General features: G+C 44.1%; 1 protein-coding gene and 1 long non-coding RNA gene across 3 annotated transcripts in view; one reads left to right on the top strand and one right to left on the bottom strand.

Moving 5' to 3' along the window:
• LOC135366763 (leucine-rich repeat flightless-interacting protein 2-like) overlaps positions 1-10577 on the bottom strand; it is a 13751-nt gene extending 3174 nt beyond the window's left edge. Inside the window, exons 1-11 of one of the 2 annotated variants that reach the window (XM_064599653.1) lie at positions 10454-10577; positions 5249-5335; positions 5023-5091; positions 4445-4540; positions 3751-3921; positions 3575-3667; positions 2997-3183; positions 2408-2457; positions 1514-1634; positions 1025-1104; positions 839-943 (exon numbers count right to left, since the gene is read on the bottom strand). In XM_064599653.1, coding sequence (XP_064455723.1) covers positions 839-943; positions 1025-1104; positions 1514-1634; positions 2408-2457; positions 2997-3183; positions 3575-3667; positions 3751-3921; positions 4445-4540; positions 5023-5091; positions 5249-5335; positions 10454-10507 — 1113 coding nt within the window. In that variant the 5' untranslated portion in view covers positions 10508-10577. Of the gene's footprint in view, positions 1-838; positions 944-1024; positions 1105-1513; positions 1635-2407; positions 2458-2996; positions 3184-3574; positions 3668-3750; positions 3922-4444; positions 4541-5022; positions 5092-5248; positions 5336-6569; positions 6863-10453 lie in introns of those variants that run through there. The other variant, XM_064599654.1, reaches the window with a different exon arrangement.
• Positions 10567-21524, top strand: LOC135366765 (uncharacterized). The gene is made up of 3 exons (XR_010414282.1): positions 10567-10833; positions 21247-21346; positions 21415-21524. It is a non-coding gene; the product is annotated as an uncharacterized LOC135366765 (long non-coding RNA).

The raw sequence follows: 21524 nt of genomic DNA, 5'->3' as shown, positions 1-21524 counted from the left end.
ATTTTTATACACATCGAGGGAGGAGACAGGGAATCTTTCATCTGTTTAGAAAGAGCGAGGGATGCCTCGCTAATTACATATCCAGACCTACAAATTTCCTTAGTTTCCCTCAAAACTCGTTCGAGGTCATCCGGCTCATTGCAACAGTGGTCAGGTCCAAGAAGGAACACAATCCCTTCGTTCTTCTAAATGACTAACAATTTCAAAGTGTGGGTCTCACCTTTTCACGTTAGCCACACTCTGAAATTGTGAAGCATTTACAAGAACGCAGGAATTGTGTCTTCTTGGAATATATGGCCGCTGTTGTAAAGGGAGCTGCACGACGTCAAAACAGGCTCTGAAGGAAACTAAGGGGATTCGTAGGTCTGGAAATGTAATTAGCAAGGTGTCACTTGCTCTTTCTAGACAGGTGAAAGGTTTCCTGACTTCTCCCCCAGCCCAATGTGTACAAAATCTTTTGTGCATGAAATTAAACTTAAGCTGTGGCTGAGATTTTGTGTCGGGTGCCCTTTTTGTCCTTCATTCTTCAGTTTGAAGTATGGACGCCTGCTTCCTCACCACTACATAACAATGTCATGTTCACTGATGCCCATATAAGGGCCGTTTACACTTTGGAGAGTTTGTTTCTTGTTGGGTTTTCCAGGTTTTACAAGAAGTGACCGATGCAAACTGGGGGGCAAAAATTGCACTGCATCGTGTTCAACCATAAAAGAAGGCTCTATACATTGTTGGTGTTCACAAGAATGGTCATTTATCCCACCATACTCTATACAAAAGAAAAAAAAAACTGCTTACATACCAAGTATAAAATGCTCTGTGCAGCAAACCTGTGCCTTACCTCTCGCTGAAGCTTGCGCTTCTCTGCCTTCAACTCATCCTCCAGTTTTTCTGCTTCTTCCGTGGCTGTTTTGTATCTAACTACCTGCGTCTCCAGCCGTGAAACCTATAATAATCAAAAATTAAAAATCTGAATTATCTTTTTTTCTTGTTGCAGTGCTGTAAGAGTAATGTGTGGAGGACCTACATTGCTTTGCAATGTGAGAATTTCTTGCTCCGCCTTCCTCAGCTTGTATTTGTAATCATCTACTTGTTTATTGGCTTCTCCTGGAAACATAATAGCACTTCATGCATTACAAGTGAAACAATCACAGGGCCTTGTGTTTTCAGACATTTTTTTTGAAAATCAAGAGGGTAAAAATCAGATCTTATGTCAGGAGCTTTAAAGGGATAAAGTCAGGTGATATCGGGTGGACAATTTTTAAAGAAAGGCACTTCTCGCATTTTAGATAAACACAAAGCGCGGAACAGCGTACAGTGCCGTTTGTACTCCAGTTCCCATATTGGTAGCGGAGTTGGCACTCTGCCAATTCAGGTTTTCAGGGTTTCCAGGTTTTGCAAAGTGATGATGATCCAATTCAGAGGATAAAAACGGGTTTTACCAGCTTTAACCTTAAAACACAAGGCCCTTAAACAATCACCTGTACAGGCGTTCAAAAACACGTTTCGTGCTCACTTTGTACTTCCATAAGCCTCATCTCAGGGCCGTTGGTCTGCGGTCCGTGCACCAAGGAAATCTGCTCCATACGAGACACTTTCTGCCGCTCTTCTGACAGGTCTAACCTCAGACGATTTATCTGTTGCCAGAAAGAGTTTCAGTGAAAAGCGGATACTTTTCAAAATATAAAATAATAATGCTTCATAAGAAATTTAATAATACAATAAAATTAAATCAATTATTCATGTTGGAGGCTTGCACATTTTATGTTTTTATACCAAGCAGCCAATTTCGAGAGGTCGACTAACATGTGGATCACCATAGTGCAAAGTAGGCCAATAGTTGTCCCTCGAGATTGTATTGTACTGATTGACTATTTCCGGTTTTCTTAGTTTCTATTTCTCGCTTCTTGTCACTATACATGCGCCTTTTGCCAATTTCACTCTCCCATTACCCATGAAGAAGATCAAAATATAACGTGAAAACATGCTAGACTGATCTTGCAGAAATGTGCATTCTCTGCTAAAGGGAAGCGCATGAATGTTTGCATTGCTCAAACGACAACGCCTTCTTTGTCATTTGATTGTGACGGCATTCAAAAGTTTGGGCTGTCAAACATGATGCCCAGTACAAAACACGTATGTAATTTTGTTTGAATGAGACAATGTAAGGGGAAGGCACAGATGATTTAAATACAGGTAGCATGACATTGCACAGCAACCTACGCGTACGTGATGCTACAGCGGCTGAGTAAAAAGTACAAGAAGCCCAACCAGATCTGCGTCCGACAAATATGCAACTCGTGGGAAAATGCACAGGAAGAAGTGGCGATGGTCAACAAACACGTTATTGTCTATCGTTAGAAGACAACACAAAAAGTCACATTTGCACAGTAACATTTGCAAACAATACCTGATCTTGCAGTTCTTGTTTTTCCTCGGCAAACCTCTTCAGCCGGACATCTGAGACACGAGACAAGACAAAATTAAAAAAAAAAATACCTTAAGATAATAGCAAGCAAGCCTGCAAGTAAGCCTGCAAGACAATATGTACCATGTTCCATAAAACTAGTGTTGTGCGCGTACTGTGTGTGGAACAAAGGGGAGGCTATGATGCAATGTAAATGCCCCACCATGTTGGTGCACTATCTTGGCCATAAGAAACAATTGCAACATTGTGTAGTGTGGCAAATACTTCTTTTGATGCTCAGTATTTAATTTGCATCACTATTTAACTTTGCATGCTTTTGCATTTTTGCTTGAAAAGTGCAACCCAGACATTATGGAATGCGCACAAAAGACAAGGACGAAGGATGGGGAGAACACCGGCGCAACTCACAACTCAGTTTAATAACTCAGTAACTGTGCCAGTGTTGTCCCCATCCTTTGTCCTTGTCTTTTGTGCACATTCCATAATGTCTTATGTATACCAGCTAGCCCAACATCTTTTGTTATTGAGGTGTAACCCAGCTGTAAACTTGAGGTGCAACTGCAGTACATACCAAGGGAACCTTCGCCTGCTTGTTCCAGTAATAGGGCAGCTTCCTGTGATATGAGTGCAGCCTTAGCCTGAGATTTCACCTGCGCCTTAGGCAACAGTATCATTTTTTCCGGTGAGCTACGTGTGCTCGACGAATCTTCACTCCCGTTGACCATCTCGTCAGCACCAACCAGAACTAACCCGTGCTCCTATGTATAGAGGAAAGGGCCTAGAGTTAGGAGTAGACATTTCAAACAGAGGACTGGGACACACAACAGTGAGAGGAACATAAATTCGGTAATACTGTATTCTGTTTGATACTCTGATCATTCCTTTTTATCTGCTTCCCATATCAGCTCATCTGTGAGCCACTCAAAATAGCCCCACTGCAAAATTTGGGATGAGCCAGCTGCAATTTCAATTCAAGCACCATGCATATTAATCTCGCTGCTGCATCAGATAATCCGATCTAAACAATCTAATTAATCTAAACTGCTGTATCAAATAATCATCCATCAAATTACTCAGATACTGGATTGTGAAATGCACACTGACCATGGCTGCACACCCAACTGATTTTCAGAGGAACACAATACTCACTTCTATGAGTGAATCTCTCTGTTTCAAGCTCTCTTCTAGGAAGGTCTTCTCCTCCATGAGTTTCTTGTAGTCCCTCTGAAGTAGGTCGAATGCCTGCATAGTACAATTGTGTAACTACGTGATAAGTAAAGCAAGGACACAGTTCAACATTGAGCAGTATGGTTGGAAAGGCTAACCCTAGACTTTTCCTTCATGTCTCTCTGCACATGAAGGTAATTCTCCTCCATTTCCTCCATGTCATCCTTGAACGTGTCGACCTGATAGCCCAGGGCAGTACGCTCGTTGTCCAGTTGAGCATTGCTGATCATTGCCTTCCGGAAGCTTTCCTCCACCTCTTGTAACTGGTGCTAAAAAGATGGAAGAAAGCACGTGGGATAATGTAGTGGCAGATGAAACATAGCACGGACACAACACTGAAGTCTCACGCCACCCTTTTATTTATTTATCTACGCACCCCTACACCCTTCCAAAACCCCCTCCTTATCTTTCCAACGCACCCCTTGCAAAGGGGCCTTTGTTATTTCAGCTTCAGACAGATATTGGCAATATACATAAAACTGTAATAACGACACACCACACGCACAATGCAACGTTGTTTGCTAATGACAAAAAGTAATCACAAAAGTAAAGTAAAAGGGAACTAAAACTACCGTAAAATAAATCAAGTTAAGGTAAACTAAAACACAAGTAAACTAAGTAAAAGTAATGACAGACACCACACGAACAATGTTTGGCGACACCCCCTGTGCTTGCAATTCTGAATAAACCACTGAAGCCAGTTCATGAGAAATCCCACTAAATACCGTAACATGGCCACCTCTAAACGTTACATTGATGGCACATCCGCTGTGATGGGCAAGCACAACTCACCCTAATGTCTCGACCGTCAAGTGCTTCTGTTGAGTCTTCACTGCTGCGCCTTGAGCCGGAGTATGAGGAACTGGATACAAAAGATGCTGTTCGACCCTGCATAAAGCAGTATATTATAGCAGACGTGGAACTGGGCGTTAATGCCCTGGCTCAGCTTAATAAGGGAACTTCAATGACTGAGAACACTGAGGTAGAGTCTAAAGGTGTTGTGACACTTTCACTTGATCTCCTGCGATTATTGGACAAATCATTCGAGGAAACCAATAAGAGTCCTTTAAACATTGCAGCGCCTCTTGAGGGGGGGGAAAGCATACGTTTTTCTTTTTTTTTTTCACATAAATCACGAATGGCACAACACAAGAATATCGTTTATATTGGTTCAATATAACCTGGAGTAAACTGTCATGGCCCCTTCAAGTTGTTAAATGAAACATTGATAGCATAGGCTTATGCTGATTTTTCCTACCTACAAACCAGACATAAAGCTGTTATATTTATGACTATGTCAAACACACACTTGAACCTCCTTCTAAAAGAAGCAGCTTTCAGAACATTCTTCAAGATGAAATATTATATACCTCCCTACTGCGGACCGGTCTGACAGGCTCGTTGACAATTTCATAATGCCGATCTGACTGTTCGTCGTTCTGAAACATGAAGGAAGCACAAGTTAATGTAAAATTGTTGGGCACGTGGATCTTCTCTGTTGCACAGTGCATGCTGCACCATGTTCATGTTACACAATTATGTTTGTTCAGAAAATAAATTCACATAAATGTATCATGCACACTTTCTTCGACTCACCTCCCTGGCTTGCTTTTCTAGTTCTCGCAGTCGTATTGCTCTCGCCTCAGCCCTGGCCTGCCTACGCTGCGCCAGTCGGGCTTCTGCCTGAAGGTGCGCAAAACAAAGTACGTGGGTGAGAGTCAATATGGAGGCTAACCGATGAAACACGATGAGAAAAAAAAAACTTAAGACAGAACACACACAACAAATTCTCAAACACAGTAACAGGTTTATTCCCAGGAACCTCTTACACCGAAAAAACTTAGCAGAGGGGATGAAGCCGAAACCAAAGGAATGCTTATACAATTCTCCCTATTCTTAATCTTAACTAGTTCGAGAAGGAGACGTATGCCCTCTGTCTCTGGAGTTTCGCTAAAGGAAGAGAATTAAAGCCTCGTTCTCCTCTTTATTCCCTTCCTTCACTGTTTATTTTTGTTGATAGCTAGAGAGCAATCAACTAATCTATGCATAATGTAAAACCCCCGAGACTAGGGAAAACGAAGGGACAGACACAACACAACACAACACAACCTTCGTGTTCCCTAGTCTCGGGGTTCTACATTATGCATCATCTTCACCAGCTCGCTTGCTTCCTAGCCATTTTTTCAACTAATCTAATCAACTTGTTGTACATTCCTTTAGCACAAACTACTGAAAACACACTTTGGTCAGTGTGGGAACAAAATCTGTGCTCCAACAGACTGGGCTACGCCATGAAACAGGCAGCTGGCAAAGCTCCCACCTGTTCTGACGACACCATTATAACCAGAACACTTACAGGAGAAAGAAAAACAGCTCTGTATCTACACGCAGAGTCGTACAGTTGTAAGGCGTTTACATATTTCAGCTAGGTAATCCTCACAGCTCTACAAGGTGCAACACACATGATCATTAACGTCCTTGTTCATAACTCCAGTATCCACTGAAAAAATTGAGCCTGAAACTTACTGATTCCGTTTGCCTTATGGCACATTAAATATAACTGAACAAAAACAGTACCATACCCTCAGGTTTGTATCAAGAAATGAGAGAATCCGTGTTGCAACATGGATTGCATCATAATGCAAGCAGCCATGTGAGCCCTGGATGCCGAAGAACCAATACGAGCACTTCTGCTTTGTTACATATTTCAAAACCCCTACAGTAATCTCAACAATACATGGCCACTTTATTATTCCCCCCCCCCACCCCCCCATTCATGTTCACTACTACTTATTTAAAGAAAGGCTTGTCTCAAGCCAGAAGATTTTTGACAGAGTTCACATAGAGTTGACAGAGTGGCATGTCTAGAAGGCAGGTGTAAACAAAAATCCCAGAAGTGGGTCTTCAGCAAACGTACCTCCTCTTCATCGTGTGCGTAATATTCGCTCCAGATTTCCAACACTGCACTGTCCACATCCATTGCTAAATGCACAAGTCGACCATCACTGCTCAGTCGGAGCACCCCTAACCACGTTCACTTTGCACTTTTTTGCACCAACTGCACAAGAGCAACTACAATGCCCACACACACACAAGCAGTAGAGAAAAGGGGGAATGCGGAGCTACACGTAAGGCTCAGAGCGTGGAGGCAGGTTATCTAGGTCGCAGTTGCACCACGGGGAAGTATCATATCTACGCAGGAGAATACACAGGCATATTGCCAAGCCACATTTGGAGAAACCGCAAGAAAGATTAGCCAATGCATGACGAGACATACCTAATGCAGCAACACGGACGCCCTGTCACTCAACAATAACACTTGCACAGCTCTGCGTCAGCTGTGTTGGATTGTTAAAGATCCCCTTTCCACATGCCAGTCTGTCTAGTTCAAGCCCCATGAGAGAGCGAGTGTTCTTGTAACAACTGAAAATTTTTTTTTTTTTTTTTCAATGCACAGCTGCATGTCAAGCTTAATCCCTTCGCGGTGTGTCCTTTGATATGCATGAAATTGGTTTACTTGGCATGGCTTGGATTTACTTGTGTAAAGAGGGTTCACGTGTGCAGCAGGCAATTTTTAAAAGGTCAGCGTGATGAATCCGTGATCAAGTTCCAAGTACGTAGTGCTCAATTATAGAAGAACACACAAAAACCATCAATACGTTCAACGTCTGATGCTTCGAATTTTTTATCTCCTGAATATTTTGCATTTTTTATTTGCAAGATTTTTACATTTGCATGGCAATGATTTCCAGTAATAGCACACAAGTACTAATCTTTGTCACTGAAACGACCCACAGCTGCATTCTGCTTTTATGCTTGATCATCCTCAAATGGCAAATCCTACCACAGTTTATTACAGTTTAGTTTATTACGACAACATATGCCAACATTAACTGATATCAAGGCCGTCTAAATGTAGTTTGTAAAACAGAGAAATCCACTACTGTGTATGTCGGCACTCAACCTTTCACCTTCAACCTTTCTTCCGTCCTCCACAAGTTCTCCGGACATTGACCCTTTACTGATGACGACAAGTTTGTGCATAATTCGGTTCAGCACACTGCTCACATGTGAGCTGTTTATTGCATCTTTTTTTACCCACAACTATTAGCCCAACTAAAGGTTAGAAGGGGTATCTTACAAACTATAACGCGAATAATAAGCAACTGTGGAACAACGGCGCCTCAGGTACCTGCTGAACGCAAAGAGACTAGAGAAAACAGATGTGTTCACAACCAAAGCATGGAACAGCTGCTCCGAAGAGAAACCATATGGAGAGAAGGAGTTGTTGCGAGCGAGTCAAAACACCTGTGAGTCAGTCCTCCCTAGAAGCCTTTCAACACGTTCCGCGTGTTGCATACCCAAATATGATAAGTAGAGATAACGTGCATTAATGCCCCTATGCTGGTTGCCCCGGTTCCCAGAGAATGGTACCCCAACCAAGGTTGCCAGATTTGGCTACTCTGCACCGAATTGGCTACTTTCTGACTGCCATGGTGACGAAATTTGGACTGTGGCGACTTGGCTATTTTCTGGCTACTCTTGTGGATGCTACTTCGCACTACATTTGAGGCTCCTTTGCACCTAAATTGGGACACTTTTCTTCATGCACCACATGATGCTGATGTACGCACAGGGCATTCATTCCTGCCTCCCTTGACGATTGGCCTTCTCCCAGTCGGTATGATGTCCTTTGGACTGTTTTGTTTATATGTTGGAGTTTCAGCACTCACTAAAGAGTCCTTTATTCAATATAAGATGCCTGCACGCCACTGGCTACAGAACTGGCTACATACAAGGGAAATTGGCTACTTTTTGGCTACTTTCTCATGGTGCATTGGCTACCTTTTTAGGATTTTGACCTGGCAACTTTGACCCCAACCCCAAGTTCTTGTGTGATCCAAGATGGATGCAACAAAAAAAAAAAAGAAATGAATAATTCCTTCGTTTTTCTTTTCTAAAAGTAACAGTGTAAACTCATATATACTGAGAATGAAAGCCCCACACTAGAATATTCCGCAATAAAACGCCGCGTCCTCGGACGATCTTCGACGAAACTGACTAAGCGAGAGGCCGCAGTTGCCGACCACCTGCGGAGATCGCCGCTACCAGACAGGTGTTGTTTCCATGATAGAAAATGATACTGTAACAGTGGAAGTCGAACCCGCTGTTTGCGATCGTGTGGTGAAAAAAAACGACAGTTCGTGTTCACCGGTTCGAAGGAGAACAGGTTGTTCTTGTGGTCACATCGCAAAGGTTTCAGCGCACAGTGCACCTTCCTTATAACGAATTCGCTTTATTTTTTCCGAAATCTCAGCCTGTCTCGACCACAACGCGTGCATTTCGAACTCGATTATTCGAAGTCCGTCTCGTTTATCCTTCTCACCCTCTTTTCCCCGTGTAAATCGAAAGGCTGGCAAGGTGACACCAAACTCCAATTCTTTTTGAAAAGCTCCCACGGTTACGACCCCCGTTTTCGTCAGTCCCGCTTATATCGAATTTTTGTTCGGTCCCGTTGATTCCGTTATAACGCGACTTTACTGTACGCGCCATTACACACGAAACGACCCCAGCTACCGTGTATTTTGAGGCTCCTGGATACTTCTAAAGTGACTTTAGTTACTTCACGGGAGGTGTCGCCGATCCAACGAAGGCTATAAGCCCCATACACAAATCCAGATTAACCTAGAATTGGTCAGCGGGTCAGGATTTCTACTGTTCCAAATTATTAGGCAATACTCTGCCGCTTTGAAAACTCCAGTCCATGAGACGATGTAAAAGTTGTCGCGATAATCACCAAACGTATTGGTCCACACGTATAGCGACGAGGGCATTACGAGATCGCGTACGGGAAAAAGTCCTTTCCCTTCAACACATGTGACAATCGCTCTATACCGTGTCCCTTCAGGACTAAAATAGAAACAAAAGGCGCCACATTCCGCACGTGTTTAACCCTCGTGCCAATAGTCTGTCTGAAGGAGAGAGCGCGGAAAATGCCGCGTGCACTGATACTTCCCGGTATTTAGTTGGCTATACCGTCGCCTCTACAAGACACAGGCAACGCCGCCGACAACCTAAGTTGCCCTGACTTTCCTTAACGCGACGCTCGTTTCCCCCCGTTTAAACCTAATGTGTCATTAATTCTGTCACATTCCACCCCAACATATGCATATTTATCCTCATTTCATTATGGTCAGACGAGGAGCAGTCCAACCACTGTACTCCCAAATGTTTGACGACACCCCGTTTTTTTACCTTTATGGCGTAACTGCGATAATAACAGGGGGTGCAGGGGGGTGTTGCAACACCCCCCTGTGCTTGGGATTCTGGATAAACCGCTGCAGTCAGCACTCGATGTATGGACTCTTGTCTATTGGGGCATACCTCTGGCACTGAGCTGCATTTTGATTGCTGTGTGCCAACTTTCACATTGACTCAATCGATAAAAGCCTATATAGCTACGAGTGCCGAACAATAAAAGAGAGTCTCGCGCAACTCTCTCCACACAGCCTTCCTGCAATCGAAGAAGACAAACAAGATACCAATATTTTTCCGCCGCGGAAAGACTCCTGCCTTTCCCGCACGTTCGTACGATACGGCGCTGCCGCATGTTTTACGTCGCGAGTGAACTACACAAGCGTTGCAACAGCTTTTGAAAGAGGATTCCTGTCCCAAAACACGCTCCGCTATGTTCGCGAGTAGGCCACTTCCGTGACCAAAAGGTAAACACAAGACACTGCAGACAGAGAGCACACCTCAAGCAATGCGCAAGAAGGCCATGCAAAGCGGTACATACGATACCCCGTCTACTGTGGGTTGACCGTCAGTCGATATCTTGGAATCCCAAGCGCCCATTACTCGAGCACCTACGATACAATGCGCGACACAGGATAAGGGGAGGCGTTGCCTGCCTGCCTGCCTGCCTGTCCCGTATGTACGGTGTGTTGTAATCTCGCTTCCGGTATCACGCGTAGTGTATGTGCTTACGCACAGAGTCACAAAGTTAAAAAGGCGCTCAACGGGTAACTCCCACGACACCGTACTGCTCCGCGAGCTTTTTCGCAGAATCCTATATACTGTGTTCGCAATCTGGGATTTTCCCAGGATCTTCATCGTGGAGTAGCGGTGTGGGAGTTGGTATAGCGTGGGTGGGGGTGACACCCGTATCTGCTGCTTTTCTGGTATGTATCTGGATTTGTGTGTGTGTGGGGGGGGGGGGGGGTTGATCTTTTGAGGTGTGTGTGTAGGGGGTGCTGGCAAAATCCCTGTTCGCAACATATCCTGAAGCAGTAGTGTCACTGTAAATGCTTCCTGAGCAGCGGTTTAACAAGAATCAGAAGCACGCAGGGGTGTCCCTAAAAGATTGGTCATTTTTCGGTTGCGTTGTTCCAACTTTATGTAACACTGCCCACATGCAGTGGCGTAGACATAGAAAGGGGGTTTCGGGGGTTCGAATCCCCCTCCCCCTGACTCGAACCTTTGGTAGTGCATCGGGGAAAGGGAAAAAGGGGGTGAAATTCTCCTACCCATGTGAACTTCCCATGCAACCCCCCCCCCCCCCCAAAAAAAAAAAATCTGATTTCTATCTACACTCCTGACTGCATGCATCTGAAGGTGAAAAAGTCCTACCTGCGCAGGAACCAATGGGAAAGGGTGGGGGATGGCCAATCATTGGTGGGGGGGGGGGGGGGGGGTGATGGGTAAATCGTGTTTTTTTTTTTTTTTTTTTTGTGAGCAACTGTCCGGTGAGCAATTGTCCGCGCCCCATAAATCACTGTCCTTGAGCTGAGGAGAAGAGCAATGGATAACACACAAAAAACGAAAAAACGAATTTATGTTCTACCAAGCATGTCATCCGCTGAGTTAAAAGAGAGGGGGGTTCAACCTCACCTGGGCACCACATACTGGAGGTGTCCGGCCTAGCAAAAATATGAGGTAAGATTCCAGTAGAAATGGCTTGTAGAAAGCCTGGCTTGTTCAAACAAACAAAATTTAAACCACCAGGGGGGCGCCAACACAAGACAAAGGAATGTTGATAAACGTTTTCACTCTTGAAAAGTATCAGAACGGAAGCTATCCTACAAATTAAAATTGAATTAGAAGGTGTATAGTGCATCCATCATCCTCACTGCAACTAACTTCTGTTGATATCGAGCATCATACACGCACAAAAAGAGAGATGGAGAGAGATAACAAGAAAACTAAAACAAGAAGGCTAAGCATTCAGTACTGATGTCGTAGAAACCGCCTCGCCAGAGGATATTGTACAATAAAAGAAGTCGGGGTTCTTTCTATCTTGTAGGATACAGCTGGACACTTCCTCCAGGGTATCATTATTATTATAGTTTTTTTTTTAACTGTCTTTTTTATTTTTATTAACTGTCTTTTTTGTTTTATTGGTAACTGTCTGCGTCAACATACGAGATAGCAATCTACAGCAGGGAAGGGTATCGGTAATGGTAACGGAAACAGAAACGGTATATTACCGAAATTGGAGATGGTAACGATAACGGAAACTCATACCACTGTCCTCCATTACCGGAAACAGAAACGGAAACGAAAATAACTGTCCGGTATTCAATTCGGGTAATGGCTATTACTGTTGTGCGATGACATTTCAGTGACTTTTCATTTTATTTTTTTGTATTTTCATGACTCCATTCCTTGGAAATGCTCTAAATACTACACGACAGCATTAAAACAAAGCGCAATATTAGATATCGAGGGTGCATCACCCGCTTCAAGACCGCGTATCAAGACATGAGACTTACACAACATAGACTCCACGCACTCTACTCCACCATAGCACAGGGATGACAGCGTACGATCTTTTATTTTTATTTTTTTTACTTTCTTCATTTCACCGTGGCTATGGCAGTATTCTTTACTACTGACAGCGTCCGCCTATGAATGCGACATTGGATGACAGTTACGCCCATCTTGGGTTGCTGAACTCAGAGTGACTGAAGACAGAAGACTGACTGAAGACATGTTCCTACACTTCTTTAAATATCTTTCAAGATGTGCGCATCCCAACGACGTAAAATTACTTGTGTAGTGTGTACGCGTGACAGCCAAGCAGCACTTGGGCAAAACAGGGTGCTGACAGAGCCGGACTGGCTGTCCTCCCGCAGCTCTGTAACAGCCGTTCCATTACCGGAAACAGTAACGGAAACGTTACGGAAACGAAATTAAAAGCTGGTATCAGAAACGGCCGGATCACGGAAACGAAAATATAGCAGTAACGATAATGGAAACTGTAATGAAAATACGTCCGTTATCCTTCCCTGATCTACAGCTTGCTCGTCGTAGAGAGCAAAAACCGAAGCGGTTTCCACACGCGCGCTTCCGCATATTCCCCCCGCACAAATGTCTCGTCCAAAAGTTCCGACATCGAAAAAAAAAAAAAATGCGTGCCGAAAGAGAGACCACAGCGCCCGTTCACAGCGACGAAGTCGCACTAAAAAAGGCAACCCAGGAGAGGAAGGCGTGCCGATGAGTTGAAACTTCTAAAAACAGACGACTCTACCGAACCACCCTGTTGCTTTCAGCACAGAAAAAGCTCAAAGACGGCAGAAGTGAGTGTATCTTACACTCGGGGGGAAAAGAATGTGAGTCTCGAAATAACAAAAGATAACGCCAGCAAACCTCATGTCTTTTCGTGCTCTCTAACCACGGGGAATGTATCCTGCGGCGCAGCCACAAGAGCTTCCGTAGCAGACGACAGGGACGACGATGTCGTCTGCTATGTACGCACGGCACTTCCGATCACCGTGCTCGCTATATTCCGACGACCTCCGAAATGCAAAACATTGCCCCGTGAGCAGTTTTCCTGCATTTACTTCCACAAGAATATTCCGTGTCGATCGCGTGGGTGCACGGCAACGGTACTGTTTGCGTACTGTTTGTTCCAGACTCTTAGCAACGCGGAATATAACTCCGGCAAGCACACTCAGTGCGTAGAAGACACATTACGACCACTGCTGTCCCGGAGACCATTATTATTACTGTCACGTGACAGGCCACTACCAAGATCACTGTCTGTTCCGATTCTGTACTGGCGCGCCGCAGCGAAGCGACTGGACAGATGGAGAGAGGGCACTAGGAAAGAGTGAGGAAACGGGGAAAGGGGGTTTATATGTGTCCGGGGCCAACTTCGGGGAGAACTGCATTGACATCCGTCTGGAAAGCCATTTTGAAAGCCCAGGAAAAGCATCAGCACAGCCTCAGATCCCGCCACTTGGGAGTCTTTGTGGATGAAGCCACAAAGACCGACGTCTGACGCGGTCTGCCAGCTTTCGTATTCTTGGACGCCTACACTACCGAGGGAAGGTCCCGAAAAACGCCAGCAACCGCGCAAAGCCAGGACAAACAACATACAATACTTGGCTTGTCCCTCTGAGTACTGCAAGACGTGTCGTATAGCTCAAAGCGTGGTTCTTTCCGCATTGGAAACCGACCAAGTCGGTGATGGGTGACACATGGACAACACCGCAAATGAATAAGAAAAACGAAACCGTGTTCTATTATTTTTACGGAAGTCTACCGGAGAATCAAGGCATCAGTTCCCGATGATCTTGGATGGACAGACAACGACAACGACTGTATCAACGACCACAAACGCAAAACGAAGACACTTGACACGGTGCATGAGGACTACTTCGAATGACGAACTGTGCAGTAGTTTAGTCGGTACGTGACCAAACTGTCAACTCTACAACAAGGTTTTATTTTTATAAAGTTTTTATTTTTATACAACGAGGCTGAGGTACAAATTATATTACAATCAATTAACGAGGCAAATAAAGTGTCTGCCGTTCCACACGTTCAAATCATATATAATCAGAATTGTTAAATATTTATTTATTTATTTATTTATTTATTTATTTATTTGAAAGATACTGCCGGCCATCTCTTGATGGCCATGGCAGAGGAGGTGAGTACACTACATACAACACATACAACATACAGCTATACACAGTGCAAAATGTCAAGCGTTAAACATCTGAAGGCAAGAAAGAAAGTTAGTCTACAAGACCTTGTAAAAACTGGGTTGGTGATGAAATTTGTGTAACACAAGAGGGCAATTTGTTCCATTCTCGTACAGTGCGAGGAAAAAAAGAAAATTTAAACACATCTTTATTGCAACGAAACTCACGGATTAATTTACTATGTTTCAGTCTTGTGGATCGGCTCGAATTGTAAGTTAAGTAATCGCAGAACTTGAGCCCATTAGTACCGCTGACTATATCGTGCAAAAACTTGAGACGCCGAATTTTCCTTCGTTGAGCCAAGGTTGGCAAACCAGATTTAGCATAGAGTGAAGTCGAAGATGTGTGCTGACCATATGCATTATATATAAATCGAAGGGCTTTTTTCTGCACAGATTCTAGCATGTTAGTATGCGTCTGTACGTAGGGATCCCAAAGAATATCCGCGTACTCTAAAATTGGCCGCACTAACGTAGTGTAAGCCGTCAGCTTCGTTGCAGACGTACAGTGGCGCATCGTCCTCCTCAGTGACCAAAGTTTACGGGATGCTTTGGTAGCAACTTGTTCAACATGCTCGGCCCAGCTTAGGTTTGATGCTATTGATACACCAAGGTATTTTTGGTTCTCCACTTTACTTAACACAGTAGTGTTAATGCTATACGGAAAGGACAATGACGTTTTCTTCGTTGTAACACACATGAACACGCACTTTTTCACATTGAGCTCCATCTGCCACATTTCACACCACGTAACAATAGATTGCAGACAGTTGTTTAATTTGACTTGGTCGTTAGTAGTGTTTATACTAGAATACAAAATGCAATCATCAGCAAAGAAACGACACTGGATTCCCGGAATGGCGATGCAGAGGTCATTTATAAAAATTAAAAATTAGAAACAACAACGGTCCAAGCACGGACCCCTGTGGTACTCCGGAGAGAACTGCCAAGGAATGCGAATGGGCTCCACCAACACTCACGAACTGTTTACGATTAGTAAGATAGGAGTGAAACCACTGCAGTATACGATCATTACTTATTATGTTTTTCAATTTATACAACAGCTTAGTGTGCGAAACTCTGTCGAATGCCTTTGATAGGTCTAAAAACACAACGTCCGTTTGACCACCTTTGTCTACAACAGAGGCAAAGTCATGAACTATGTGTACAAGTTGCGTAACTGTTGAGTAACCTCGCCTAAAGCCGTGCTGCTGTTTCACCAAGAAATGATTCAAATCATATGATTCAAATCATATAAAAGAAAATTGTCGTTTCAAACAGATAAATAAATACTAAATTCCCGTAATTATGGCCGGCAAGGCGCAAAGGATTCCGCTTCCGCGGGTGTTACACAAAGCGATGCGGTGTCACTATAACCGAAGGATAACAATGGTGCTCAAATAATGAGGGAAGCGGGGTTATTTCTACTCACAGGATACAAGGTCTCGTCGGGTTACATAAAGTAACAAGCCAGAAATGTCAGTTTTACGAATGGCGTTTTTTTTCAGGACACTTGTCACGCTAAAACGTTACGGGAGTTATGGTTCGTACGATACCACCCATCTCTGCAAAAACATTCCTCACCCCTTTTACCTTACCTGCAACACAACTCATCATACCAGCGCGAGGCGGTCACAACTGAGATATCCTTTGTTGTTCCCGCAATGCCAAAGGGCGATGCCACCGTCTACAGCGCTAAGTGGAGGTAGGTTCACATAACAGAGGACTTTCCTGTTTTTCTTTTTTTTTTTTTTTATGAGTGCGATGATATGCGCGCCAGGTATTCTGGAGGTACCGGTCGGCTGCACTAATCGCACATCGCCGCACATACCGGTAGACAACGTAAAGTGCGACGTCGCCCGTCGGCGACATCCGCCAAGCACCTGTGCAGCGCAGCCCTTAGGCAATAAGGCGCTCTTACCTCACTCATGCGTATCGTTGAGCGGCGACAAATGTTACGAACAAATACTGTCTGCCAGCGGCTGCAAACACGCTGCGAGCATAGCTCATAAGAAATTTACTACAATTTTAAAAAATCTAAAATAAAATAATCTATAAAATCTAAAATAGAAAAGAAATATCAGAAATTTATATTCTTTTTATTTTGACCGTTTACGTTAGACATCGTGAGCGCGTGATTTTCGAACTCGACGTGCCACTTTTGAGCAATCGTCACATTCACGCAGTTGAGATCACTTGGAAATAACGGAAACCAAACCTTACTCTGTAGTTTCGTATGTAGAACTTGCGGGGCACAATTGGCTCCTCCATGGCTGCCAGAAGACAACACGCTCTTTCTTGCGAAAATACCATGGCACAGAACAGTATATTTCGCAGGACTAAACGTCGTCAAATTCCAGAACGTCGCGGGCTCGCCTAGCAGGCGAACCGAAACAAAAACTGCCGTCTGCGCTGTCTTCTGCTACCACATCGTCCAACTTTCACCCAAATCGACAGCACCGAGCCACTGACTCGTTGTCCTTCTAACGCAGATGCGTTCCTGCTTTGAAATTTAGCCGATGATGTCCTCAAGGTCATCTTTCAGGCCAATCAGATGAAGGTACCAATTCTCAGTGTTGCGAAACTCTACCGAGCTGGCCGTCCAAATGTCGGTTGGCGTGTTTCGTCTGCGTTACGTTCATGTTGAAGAGGTTTTCGCCAGCGACGACTCCAGCACGACCAGCAGGAACTCGAGGTAACATCGGAGATGCCACCACCATCGTTCATCGATACACATAAAACATACCACGCGGACCGTGCGCGCGAGGGTCGCGCGATAAAAGAAGCGCAGGAGCGGTTTACCCTCGACTTTTTCCTTCCTTCTTCCCCGCCAACTCCCACCTCTCAAACGCCGAGAATGACGTGCACCCTTCTGCCATCTCCTTTCTCAGGTACGACTAAAGGGGTTGCGTGCGACACTTCGCCCCCATGCTGTGCCGGACAGATGCAAAGCTCTGTTGTTTGTATCGACATGAACCTGCATTCCAAGTTTTACAGCAAAGGGTTCAGGGAGCGATCACGTGCTTACGAGAGCCAATAGTAATGGGGGAGGCTTTCGTTCCTGGGGCCACGCTCCGCGTGCGTTATGCAATCGATGGCATCTATCACATCGCAGTAGCTTATGACTATGACTGGAACTTGAGAGTGAAATCAAAAATTAAAATCGTTGTTATTGTTCTCAGTACTGGTTTCCTGGTTTCAATATTTCATCTCTCTTGCTGTTGTTGCTGAAATCCTTGTTGTTGTTGTTGTTTTAAATAGTGTGCGTGAAAATTCTTCTAAAATCCATAAATGGCACCAGGTTTATTTAGGGTATGATTTTTTCTTGAGAAGTCTGTGACTTTAGTAATCAGTGTCAAGCATTACTAGCATTTCTTACATGAATGACACAATTAATTTGCATAACCAGCATAACTAACAATTGATTTTATAAGTTGAAATAGCTGTGTAAAGACCAGAGCGCAACAACGTGCTGAAACCAAACGAAAATAGAAAGCTGACCTTCCCACGCAGATACTGTGTAGCTCTTGACACACTTTGGTTAATGGCTGGGAAAAATAGCTCGCACATTTTGTCTAGGCACCGTCACAGAAGATTAGGATTAATTTGACACGAGCAATGAGGTCATTGGCAATCCCAGTAAACAAAAGGACATTCAATGCCTTCAAATATTCATTTGCGTTTTCGCACTGTTGTTACGTCATTTACTGTGGCATGCAGGAAGCAGCACTGCCAAATCTGAGGCCCGGAATTGTGGCAACACCTGGCAACCATGCCAAGCACTTCAAACACACGTTATTTCTGGCACCACATCCCAACTACATGGATTGTCTCACAAATCAATGCCCACTCATTGTGCCACTGTCTTGTATACACACAGGAAGCGTAACTAACCAGTGTTTATGTCAATTTTCAAGCCTCTTTACACTTGAGCATTTGAGATACAGATATACGTATACAGGGCGCTTTTCTGTATCCTTTATAGACTTTTTTTTACAAAAAAAATCTATGAGAGCAGCATATATGTCGTTTTCGCAGATGACCCAAGCAGCACACCATCACTGGTCCAATATCGGTCCAGTATTGGCAGTCAACGTAATTTACACTGGTCCAATATTGCGCCAATGAAACTGCCAATATTGGTCCAATGTTGCCAGCCGGTGGTGAACCAATAAAAATATGAATGATCTGTAGCTATAGTAACTGCAGTTGGGCAAAGATAACAACATAGAACCAATAAACCGCCATTTATTGGCTATTCACTGGCTTGATTGGGCCTCCTTACACCCAATGAAACCGGGATAGTGCCAACATTGGACCAATATAGTGTGCTGCCAGCGGACCTATACGGCCAGGCCGACATCCTCTTGAAAAGTGTATGCCAAGACGACTAATTATGTATACACCTAAAAAATTCACTAATGAACTCTTTAATTGGGGAATTTCGGGCAAAAGTGAGATAGCCGACTGGAAGACAATCCTCGATGAAAGCAATTCCATCTTTTAAAAATCCTGAAACGAGGACGTGCGTTGATATATCCATCGAGGAATATTGATATGCAAACGAACCGAAACCGAAAGTGCGCCTATCAGGAGCGCTGGGAGCACAGCGCTCATCTCACGTCAGCGCACCACGTGCATTGGAGCAGTGGAGATGATTGGAGTAGGTGCTGACCTGACGGCCAGATCAACCGCTAGCACTGTTCTCGGAAGCTCAGTTGGTAACGTGTTGGCTTGCCGTGCGTCGGAGATTTCCGGCGCATGTCAAAAGAACACCAGGTGGTCGAAATGATCCGCAGTCCTACGTGCGGCATGGGCGTTCTGTTTTTTTTGTTTTTTGTTTTTTTCGGAGGAGGGGGGGAGCGTGCAACTCGCCGCGGACTGTGCGGGTGTTCAGAGGTTCACATTATACCATCTGAGAATGAATAATTGAGGCACACACTGGCTTAAGGCGGGCCCACTTCTTAGGCCGGGCTCATTTCTTAAGGGGTAATCACTTCTGCGCAAGACAATAGAGAACGTTTGTTCGCACAGCGCTCAGAAACGGCGTAAAATATCGTCAAAACAGAAGTGAGTGAGAGAGAGAGATTATGCGTTTAATGGCACAAAGGCAACAAATGCCAAAGAGCGCCAAACTATATATGGTGAACAGAAGTACTGGCGTGTTCTCCTTGCTTTGCCCTTGTCAATGACACATTTTGTATAATTCCAGGACTATCTGTTGATTTGTAATGAGCTTGAATTCGCAAATATTTTAACGTGCGACACTCTATCGAGATGGCAGCACATGTTCGAGACGCACCAAACTTTAATTTATTAAAAATCAACGGCTCAACTAATGTCCTCTAAAAAATACGTCATTGACTAGAGAAAAGCTAAGAGAAACCACGCCAGTACCAATCTTATGATGACAGTTTAGAGCGTTCACGTGTCTTGTGCGAACGAAAATCACCCATAGATTTCTGAAGAAGTGATTCCCGAAAGTCTATGGGGAACTTTTGTTCGCAGGGATCTCGTAAGCCTGGATAAATTTCTACGCTAAACAGGTACAGGCGTGTTCCTGTCGAATTTATCTAGGGGATGACACACATTTTCGAAGGCGTGACGCGATCCACTGATTTTTGACTAATTAAAGTTTGTCAAATGTTACATAGGAGTCTATGGGGGATGCAACAAAATCGCTTCTCCCGGCACAAACGCCCGCGATATCTGGGCCAAGATGGTGCCTACAGCAACAGTCGACCGGAATTGATTGCAACCAACAAAGTTCGACAAACTTACTGCAGTTCTCCAGATGAATGCGCATGAAAATAATGGTTTTGTCGTTCGCTAGCACGTCCTGCACGTTGGCGAAGATTACATCGCTTTCTTCCAAGGTCGTGCTGTAGACTGGGAGGTGGTGGGTTCGAATCCTACCACCGGCTGTGCTGTCTGAGGTTTTCCCTGGGTTTTCCCAAGACTTTCCAGACGAATGTCGGCACAGTTCCCCCTGAAGTCGGCACAGGACGCATACTAATCCCCCTGTTCCCCACTCCTTCCTGCTGTCCTCTCTCCGTCTGTCCACGTCTGTACGCTATCATGGCCACAGTTGCTTCGCGGCGCTAACACGCAATCAAAAAAAAAAAAAACATCACTTTCTTAGAGCGCTCGAGGAAAGCAAAACAAAGAAAACAATTTTCCGACGGTGCCGCCATCCCTTGCCGGAAGCGAACGTAACTGAGTCGCATGACTCCGCCTTTAACGATATCTGAGAATAATCACACCTTACGTGCATATCTACTCCAATTACCTATTTTACCGCTCCGCGGCTCAGATAAGCCTCCGTCAGCGAAGGTGATGCGCTCCTGAAACGCGTGGTTTCGGCTCATCTGCACCTTTTTTCCTTTAAAAATTTATCTGTTTGAGTCGTCCGCGAGGTTTTGGGTGTAGAAATTGTCTACCTTTTAGTTGAATTTAATTTCACTTTATTTTATTAGTTAATTAAGTAATACGTAGGTTAATTACATTACTTTAATTAATTTCACACTACACCAAATATACACCCTGTATATTATATTTATATTATATATATAAGAGATTTCTACATAAAATTTCTATATTTAAGATTTCATTCAACTTGCTTCGACCAGAAGAGACCTCGATCAGGACTAAAGTTCACAAAGTGAATGCCAGGTGGCGAACAACTGACTGCAAGCACAAAGCAAGTAAGGACAAGTAGTTAGTCATTCTGGATCTTTCTTTTTTTTTAATAGGTCTTTTCTCTTCTTTATAGTTTCTATGTCAAACGAGTAATAGAAAAACACTGCAACATTTGTCACTTCCCCATCAACTGAAGGCATCATCATCAACCATGCATCAACCATGGCAAAATAAAATGTAATG

Source organism: Ornithodoros turicata, chromosome 8, assembly GCF_037126465.1.
Source record: "Ornithodoros turicata isolate Travis chromosome 8, ASM3712646v1, whole genome shotgun sequence".
Taxonomy (NCBI): domain Eukaryota; kingdom Metazoa; phylum Arthropoda; class Arachnida; order Ixodida; family Argasidae; genus Ornithodoros; species Ornithodoros turicata.
This window is presented reverse-complemented; position numbering and strand designations above follow the sequence as displayed.